Here is a 9,845-nt window from a genome sequence, read left to right on the forward strand (position 1 = left end):
GCCTTTAGGGCTTAGCATCTAACAGGGAAGATGGCACAGGGAGGCTTCAGAACTGACTGGGCAGCAGCCAGAGAGGAGGGAGTCCCTGATCTCTGTTCATTGGGTTAGAAGGACAAGGCCTCCCTGAGAGCAGGTGCCGGGACAGACGCCCTGAGCAGAACCATCCGGGATGCGGCTTCTGGGCTCCGGCCGGAACCGCTCCCACAAACCAGGAAAAAGGCAGGACTCTGCTCTTGGTTTCGTTCCTATTCCTTCCCCTGCCCTTCCTCCTGTCCTGCCGCTGGTAGCAATGCCCCCTCCTCCTTCCTTCTGGCTCGGGGCAGCCATGGGAAGGCCTCGAAGCCTGAGAAGTGCCCCCTGCACGGCCCCTGTCAACAGGTTCCAACAGGGCCGCCAGACTCATGTCCTCCTTTGGGCTGCCTCCATTCGCTTTTTAAAATGACTGCCCACAAGGGGCGCACTTGATTCCCCTTCACAGGGAAAAGCCCCAGGGCCTAGGCCCCCTGAGTGTGGCCACTAGAGGGCAGTTGGGGCCCCTTAAAAGGCTGAGGATCTCTGGCTTGGGGAGCAGCCTGGAGGGTGCAGGCCCAGGGCAGCTCCCAGACCAAGCTGAGCTCCCACCTTCCCTCCCCTCAGCTTCCCACAGATTTTCATGTAGCTGCCATTAAGATGCTGAGTCATGGCCCCCTGTGGTCTCCTGACGTTGCCACCTCCTTTGGTATTCTCCTAGCCCTGGCTTGTTGGAAGAGAGCAGACCGAAGGGCTGGGGGTCAGGTCCCTGACATCTCCAAGGCCCCCCAGTGGTAGAAGGGAAGGGGGCCAGGCTCAGCAAGGTTGGCCAGAGCCGAGGCTGGAGCCTCTGTGGCGAGTTACCAGTGGCAGAGGCCGGGGTGAGTGGGGCCTCTGGATCAGGGACCCAGCCTCTGTGTGCCCTGGGCAGCCGTGAACATCAGATGAGGGCCTGCTGTTTGTATGCTGTGGGGGGGAAGGGGGCTGCTGAGAGGGCTCTGGGGGCCAGGGTGAGGCTGCAGCAGCTACGTCTGGCACCCTGTCACTCACCGGGCCTGGGTTCCCCCTCATTGGCCCCATTTATCCTGAGTTCGTTGTCTTCAGGCCTACCTGCCTGGTCAGTAGGGGTAGCTCTCCATGCCCAGCAGCATTTCTCACACTCATTCTGATATCAACAGCGATGTTCTGATCCATTGGCTTACTGGTGTTAGCTCAGATTTCTTCCAGTTGCCAGCATGTGTCACTGCAAGCATGTTGGTATAGGGGAAGCTCTGAGTCCTGGGGTGGGATTGTCCAGTCAGAGTGGAATTCCAAATGACCTTCAGTTCCACCAACAGTGTAGGAGTGCAGCTTTCTGCAGCACTGGTTGGCCTCTTCCCAGCATGGAGACTTTGGGATTTGCATCTTATCAGGGACACAGAGAGTTTTTCTTTTTGGTCACTGACACTTGTGTTTCTTTTGCATGAACCCTTTCGGATATGACTGGAGAGCTCCTCTTGTTTTCTTCTAGGATTACAACATCGACGAAGAAGCGGCGTTTCAGGCAGCTCTGGCGCTGTCCCTCTCTGAGAACTGAAGGCGGCCCTGGCTGTCCCAAGTGGAGGGACATGAGGCCTGCTCGTTCCTCAGCCTCCCTAGCAGCCGCCTCAGGCCTCCCCGCACCTTGATTTGAATTGCACCTTTTGTCACAAGGTGGAATATATTCCTTGCACTAGTCGAGCAGGCCGAGCCCAAGGGTCAACCCTTAGCACCCTCCCAGGAGGGGGGATTGATGCACCTTTTACTGTTCAAAGATTCGGCCCGGTGAGCTCTCTCTTCTGGCTAAAGTTTGTTTGGCATTTGGAGGCCCAGGCGATGCCTAAAGAGCAGCTGAGTGGAGGGAGGGATGTTTGACTCTGGCAAACAGAGCATCTGGTTGTCTTCTTTTTTTTCCTTAACAGTGGTCTGGCTTTCATGCTTCTAAAGATTAGATGGAGAGCCCTGACTCTGTCATTGCTGATCCAGACAGGTTAGATGCATTTAAGGGGAGCAGAGAGGTGGGAGACTGGCAGAAGACCTGCCCAGGAGGAATGTTTTCCGAAGCCCCTTTCTAACATCTAGCATCCAGTAAAATTTCCACCTTGCTCATTTGGTACCAGCTTTTGTGATACTTAGAAATTCTGGCATTTTTCTATATTAACCAGTGTGATAATCTTTTCACATTTTATAGAGTGAGAAAAGAGCAGTTACTCTTCATATTGCAATATCTGTGTTTGACTAGGAACAATAGTATTTTTATGAAACGTTTAAAAATTATATTTTTAAAAAAAAAAATCTAAAAATAAACCTAGTATAGGATCAGCATAGGGAGAATGATAGGGAGCCTGGGTAAGCTAGAACCAAACGTGTTTGTGTGATTTTTGAGATGGCCATGTTCATTAGATTATTTCTATATTTTAAAAGGTTTTCGCTGTGTCTGTTTACCTTTTGCTTAATAAAAAGAGGCTCCTAGCTCCATGTGCAAGCAGTGATGCTACTGGAGTGTCAGGTACCGGGGCCTCAATGGATCTTCACAGCAGAGTTTCCTCCCAGACTCAGGAGAAGACTAGACAAGAAGGGAAAATAGAGGTAAAGAGGTGGCTCCCCAGTCCCTTTTTATCACCTTTCCAAAGAGATAACTGGAATTCTCAGGCAAAGGCTTGGGGGCAGCCTCAATGGGGTCTGTAGCCTCCCAATGAGTCAGGAGAGCAGCTGTGGGGAGCCATGGACCATTTTTCCTGGCTGATACCTGTGCTCAGCATTGGGATTTGGGAAGAAATTCGTTAAGCTTTCTGGTTTGTTTAATGACGTAAATTATTGTTGTCTTTTTTAAAAAAATGAAATAAAAAGTTTCAGAGCATCTACAGTCAGGTGTGATTAAGTGCTATTTTCTCCAAGAGTCAAAAGCAACTTGGGGAACTTGTTATCCACACTCACCTTGACTCTTAAATGAGGGAGAATGGTTCCCTACTTTAGGCAATTGTGTGGACCGACTTAGCACCCTGGATACCTTAGAATCAGCTGGAGTCAAGATAAGCAAAAGTCCTTGGTCTTTATTCTTGGTCTTTAGGTTTAGAAGGGAATTGTATGGACTTAGGATCTCCAAGACCTCTCCTCTTCCTCTACCGCCCAAAAGTGACTCTGGCTAGTCTTACTCCACCCCGTAGTCCCTCCTACAATTCTCTGTATACACCAGTTGTCTAGCAAGCACACAATAGTGGGAAGGGCCATTTTCCAAGCATATTCTAATAGAGTATTGTCCAATAGGTCATTAACTTAAGTGCTAGTTGTCCAAGTGCACCTACTCAGAGTTTCAGCCCTTTACAGGCAGTAACCAAGATTCCTTCTCCATGGTCTAAAATAGGTAACTGGCTACCTTCTGCTGGAGCGCCCCATCCCTTTGCTTTTGAATCAGTGCCTCTGTAAATGCTGTCTGCATTTGGTCATGGTTCTTCTAAAGCCATAAAGAATGAACCCCCTTAAACATTTGAGCATAACCATGCTGAGGACCCTTAGTTCAACAAATTATCATATGCAGATGAATTAAGTGCCTGTGGAGGGAATCATAAAGATGGGAAACCAAGTAAGTATTTGAGGTATTGTGTAATGGGTACCCAGAAGAAATCCTGTCCAGAGGCTGTTGAAGACTTTGAGGAATGAGACAGGTGTGTGCCTGTCTCTGCTACAGTATTCTCATCTGTAAAATGGGCTTGGTAATACCACCTACCTCCCAGGATAAAAAGAGAAAATATTTGTAAAGTACTTTGCAAAAATCTGAAAGTGCTAATATAGGTACATGTTCTCTAAGCCTGGGTCTTGCAGTGTGGCCTGCAGGGAGCCTAATGGATCCTTCGTTGTAGACGTTTGACACCACTGGCCTGGGACACCTAGGGTCCAAAAGATTACAATCCTTGACCTGTCCTCAGCTCCCCTTCTCCCAGCCCATGACTACCTGCTGTGATGGGCACTAGCCAGCCCAAAGGTGCAGCTCCCCCTTCCCAGCTCCCGGCTGGGAGGTTACTTTCGCAGTGACTAGACAGCCACTAGCTAGAGGCTGGCAGGAGAGGACCCAGCCTTACTCGTGGCAAAAGGTCTCCAGGGCAGAATGGAGTTTGGGACTGCAGAAGTTATCCAAATATCTGCAGGGCACCTAAACTTGATGTGGGCCCAGAGAACTAAGGAACAGATGGGGTGGGGCAGGACCCCTGCAGGGAATAGGAAGAATGCCTAAGAAAAGTCAGAAGAAGCCTGAGGAACTCCATTAAAGGCAATGGGAAAATCTCAGCATTCCATTGGGCCCAGAAGTCACAGACTCATACAAAAGTCAGAGGAGAGCTAGGCTGGTGAGCCAAGTGCTGGAGAGGCTGAGACTTTGAGATCCCCCAAGAAACTTTGGAGAAGGAAAACATGGAATAAAACTGTTCCTGAGTCGCTTAAAAAAGAGAAATAAGAATTATAAGGACAGGATTTTCGGTTTACACCCCAAAATGGGTGGATTTAAACTTTCAATGTTGATGGTGAGTCTCACCAGAGAGATGGGTTTCCCAAAACATGAGGAATGCAAATACAAGGAAGTCAAGGACTATTGGAAGAGAAGCCAATTCTCCCCACCACCACATTTAAAAGAAAAGATGCTCATTTTCCAAGTAAAACATTGTTCTCAATGACAGATAATCAAAGAGTTCTAGGTGTCCCGGATGATCATGAAAGCACAAAAAGAAAAAAAAAAAAAATACAGAAAATAACTGCTCCATGGAAAGATTTGATTGCCTCTCAGAAAATTAAAAAGCAAATTAACATCGAGATTGCAAGATCTGCAATTATTTTTTTATTAATTTTTATAATTATAACTTTTTTTTGACAGTACATATGCATAGGTAATTTTTTTTTTTTTTTACAACATTATCCCTTGTACTCCCTTCTGTTCCGAATTTTTCCCCTCATCTCCATCCCTTCCCCTAGATGGCAGGCATTCCCATACATATTAAATATCTTATAGTATATCCTAGGTACAATAAGTATGTGCAGAACCGAATTTTGTTGTTGTTGCAAAGGAAGAATTGTATTCGGAAAGTAAAAATCTGGGAAGAAAAACAAAAAAAAAAGCTCACAGTTTACACTCATTTCCCAGTGTTCCTTTTCTGGGTGTAGCTGATTCTGTCCATCATTGATCAATTGGAATTGGATTAGCTCTTCTCTATGTTGAAGATATCCACTTCCATCAGAATACATCCTGATACAGTATCATTGTCGAAGTGTATAATGATCTCCTAGTTCTGCTCGTTTCACTCAGCATCAGTTGATGTAAGTCTCTCCAAGCCTCTCTGTATTCCTCCTGTTGGTCATTTCTTACAGAATAATAATATTCCATAGCCTTCATATACCATAATTTACCCAACCATTCTCCAATTGATGGACATCCATTCATTTTCCAGTTTCTAGCCACTACAAAAAGAGCTGCCACAAACATTTTGGCACATGCAGGTCCCTTTCCCCTCTTTAGTATTTCCTTGGGATATAAGCCCAGTAGCAGCAATGCTGGGTCAAAGGGTATGCACAGTTTGATAACTTTTTGGGCATAGTTCCAAATTGCTCTCCAGAATGGCTGGATTCTTTCACAACTCCACCAACAATGCATCAGTGTCCCAGTTTTCCCACAGCCCCTCCAACATTCATCGTTATTTGTTCCTGTCATCTTAGCCAATCTGACAGGTGTGTAGTGGTATCTCAGAGTTGTCTTAATTTGCATTTCTCTGATCAGTAGTGATTTGGAACACTTTCATATGAGTGGAAATAGTTTTAATTTCATCATCTGAAAATTGTCTGTTCATATCCTTTGACCATTTATCAATTGGAGAATGGCTTGATTTCTTATAAATTAAAGTCAATTCTCTGTATATTTTGGAAATGAGGCCTTTATCAGAACCTTTAACTGTAAAAATGTTTTCCCAATTTGTTACTTCCCTTCTAATCTTGTTTGCATTAGTTTTGTTTGTGCAGAAAATTTTTAATTTGCTGTAATCAAAATTTTCTATTTTGTGATCAATAACGATCTCTGGGTCTCCTTTGGACACAAATTCCTTCCTCCTCCACAGGTCTGAGAGGTAAACTATCCTTTGTTCCTCTAATTTATTTATGATTTCATTCTTTATACCTAAATCTTGGACCCATTTTGATCTTATCTTAGTATGTGGTGTTAAATGTGGGTCCATGCCTAGTTTCTGCCATAAGATCTGCAATTATTAAAGGTTAAATTTCACAATTCAATTTAGAAGCAAGTTCTGCCAGCAATCTGGAGACTGGCTGTCAAGTGCAGAGGAATGATTAAAATAACAAAAGATTTCCACACATTAGAGAAGACTTAGAAGAGAATGTTTTGAAGATCAATAAATTCCAAATGTAAACCGACTTATCCTGCAAGTTTGAGCTTACTTCTAGATAATAAAAGATGAGCTTCTAATAATAAGAGGCATTTGCAACATTCTTAGAAATAAAACTAAACTTGAAGAAATTATTTCCTTGAATAACCTAGATGGCAGAAAATCCAAGCAGGTGAATGAATGCCACAGGCCAGGCCAGCACTAGTTAGAATCACAGCTGAGAGACCAATAAGAAAGTTGTTGTTTTTTTTTTTAATTAAAGCTTTTTATCTTCAGTATTCAAAATGCTGTGTTTCAAATTGCTCTCACTCCCCCACCCTTAGACAGCAAGTAATCCAATTATGTCAGATGTGAAATTCTTACAAGTATTTCCACAATCATTATGCTGCACAATAAAAATCAGATCAAAAAAAAAAGGGGGGGGGGGGGGAAATGAGAAAACAAAATGCAAGCAAACTACAAAAGAAAAGGTGAAAATACTAGGTTGTGATCCCCACTCAGTCTCCCCAGTCCTCTGGGTGCACATGGTTCTCTCTATCTATCACAAGACCATTGGAACTGGTCTGAATCACTTCATTGTTGAAAAGAACAAAATCCATCACAGTTGATCATTACATCTTGTAGCTGTGTCTCTTGGTTCTACTCACTTCACTTGGCATCAGTTCATTTAAGTCTCTACAGCCATCCTGCCGATTGTTTCTTATAGAACAATATTCATATACCGCATTTTATTCAGCCATTCCTCAACTAATGGGCATCCACTCAATTTCCAGTTTTTTGCCACTACAAAAAGGGCTGCCACAAAACATTTTTACACATTTCTCTTTTTTATTATTTTTGGGATACAGACCTAATAGAGACACTACTGATCAAAGGGTATACCCTTTTTGAAAGCCCTTTGAGCATCGTTCCAAATTGCTCTCCAGAATGGTTGGATCAGTTTACAACTCCACCAATAATGTATTAGTGTCCCAGTTTTCCCATATCTTCTTCAACATTTGTCATTGTCTTTTCCTGTCATCTTAGCCAGTCTGAAAGGTTTGTAGTAGTACCTCAGAGTTGTCTTAATTTGCATTTCTCTGATCAATAGTGATTTAGAGCATTTTAAGAAACTTGTCTTATGGAAGAAGGAAAGGAGAGAAATCAGGTGGAGTTTATAATTAAGAAGCAAGCCTGGGGCATTATGGATAGAATCCATATAACCTGTCTACAAGTGAATCAAATATGGGGAGAGGGGGTGGAGGATTGATTTTGCCAGATTGTTACAAAATGATTCATAAATGGGAGCAAAGGGTTGGAGAGGGGTAAGTGATGTGCTGGATCAAATCGAGGATTACCAAATAAAGAAGAAAGTAATCCCAGTAAAGGAACGGGTGAGGAGGTAAGAGAATTGGGAACGGAGGGGCGTCTTGCTTTGGTGGTAGGATTGGATTTTATTGATGAAAATATTCCTGTGGGTGAAGAGAGATTCTGTGAAAGGTGATGTAGGATCAAGTTTGGAGGATTGGGAAAGACTATTTGTCTTACCTTAGGAGGCAATGGGGATGGAGAATGTTTGGAGAGGATTGGAGTTCTTCTGGACAGTTAGGACCTGGAGGAATGAAAGGGTATGGACTCAGGAAAATTTCAAGTAAAATGAGGAAAAAAAGGTAATGAGAGGAAGGGTATAGATCAGGGTTGGATTACATGAGCAGGAATGTGGAGGGGGTGGGGGAGAGCACTACCATGACAGTGTTCTCTCTGTCACCCGTAGGAATTGGCATTAGGTACTATAGAAAAGGGTAATCTGTTAGGCAAGCTGTACAAAGCAATTTCAGAAACTGTCTGGAGGAAAGAGTCCAGAATAGATGTCTGAGACATTTTGATTCTATGAATAATACAGAGAATAGTGAAAAACTAGATAATTCTAGAGGTCTTGAATGGGAGAAAACAATTTTTTTTTTTTTTTTAGAAAATGGGTCTGAAAACTGAAATTTAGAACTAAACGTATTGCTGGAGAAAAAAGCTAAAAGACTAGTGGCATCTTCTAAATGGGATTACAAAAGAAATACATATTTCTCAGCACCACATGGAACTTTTGCAAAATTGGCTAAGCACAGGGAGATTGGAAACAAATATAAAGAATAGAAAATAGCAAATACATCGTTTATAACTGTGACTCAATAAAAATGGTCATTGGTTCAAAGACCACATACAAAAGAGAGACCCATGTGAAGTTAATAAAATTCTAACTAGAGAGTAGATCAAAGAACAGTCATAGATAAATTTATGAAAGAAAATTACAATATTGTGATAAGTGTATATATCTTGTATTCAACTAAAGCAGTCTTTGGAAAAGATCATATCCATGTAAACATATTAACAGAATAGAAAAAGAGGACTAATGAACTGAATATACTTTTTTTTTTAATGGAAAGCCAACAAATAAGCAAATTGAAAATAAGCACAAAAAAGATATTAAAAATTAGAGAAGTAGCTAAAATTAAAAGAAAAATATGACAAAAAACTTTTTAAAAAGACAAAATTGATAAATCTCTAGCTACACCAATTAAAAGGAAGAGAGCAGAAGATCAAGTGAACAAAATAGTAAATGAGCAAGGTAAAATTATAACAAAGCCAGAATAAAAAATCAACAGAACATATTTCAGTTATATGCCAACAAAATTGAGAACACATCTTCAAACACAAAATACCCAAACCTTTAACACCAGACAGACAGATCTTAAATAACCCAATCTCAGAAGAGGAAATATATCCAGCTATAAAGGCAATGCCAAAGAAAAAACTGATCCTGATGTATTCTTAAAATAATTCTATCAAACTTTTAAAGAAAAATCAATATCATACTTGACAAGTTATTTTCAAAAACTGAGAAAGAAAACACCCTGCCAAAATGACTTTTGTGAGACAAATAATAGCCCTAGTACCTAAACCACAGAAGTACAAACATGGAAGGAAAACCATAATCCACTATAATTTATGAATATTGATTCAATTTTAAAATATAATCCTGTAAAACATACTACAATGATTTATCCAAGAAATAATTTGTTACCACAAGTGGGATTTATACCAGGGAGGCAAGAATGTTAGGAAAACAGTCAACATAATCATGAAAAACCCAAACATCAAAAACCACATGATCAATGAAAATGACAATTATTTTCTCAGCAATACAATGACTACCCTGAAGGACTCACAATGAAAAATGATATCCATCCCCAGAGAAAGAACTGATTGTGTCTGAATACAGATTGAGCATATTTTTTTCTTTTTTTTTTGGGGGGGGGAGGGAGACCTATATTTTCTTTCTCAACATGACTTTTATGAAAATGTTTTATATAACTTCACATGTGCCTTCTCAGTAGAAGGTGGGGAGGGGAAAGGGAAAGAATATGGAACTCAAACTTTTAAAAACTAAGTTTTTGCCAATTCCAA

The 9,845-nt window shown here is 41.8% G+C and overlaps 1 protein-coding gene across 4 annotated transcripts in view; it reads left to right on the top strand.

Annotated features, from left to right (window-relative positions):
* The window catches only part of RNF166 (ring finger protein 166), a 13,825-nt gene extending 10,932 nt beyond the window's left edge, over window positions 1–2,893 (top strand). For 3 of the 4 annotated variants that reach the window (XM_074286211.1, XM_074286210.1, XM_074286208.1), the window contains exon 6: window positions 1,520–2,893. In XM_074286211.1, coding sequence (XP_074142312.1) covers window positions 1,520–1,585 — 66 coding nt within the window. In that variant the 3' untranslated portion in view covers window positions 1,586–2,893. Of the gene's footprint in view, window positions 1–730; window positions 962–1,519 lie in introns of those variants that run through there. The other variant, XM_074286209.1, reaches the window with a different exon arrangement.
* Window positions 2,894–9,845: the final 6,952 nt, after the last annotated feature.

Source organism: Sminthopsis crassicaudata, chromosome 2, assembly GCF_048593235.1.
Source record: "Sminthopsis crassicaudata isolate SCR6 chromosome 2, ASM4859323v1, whole genome shotgun sequence".
Lineage (NCBI taxonomy): Eukaryota > Metazoa > Chordata > Mammalia > Dasyuromorphia > Dasyuridae > Sminthopsis > Sminthopsis crassicaudata.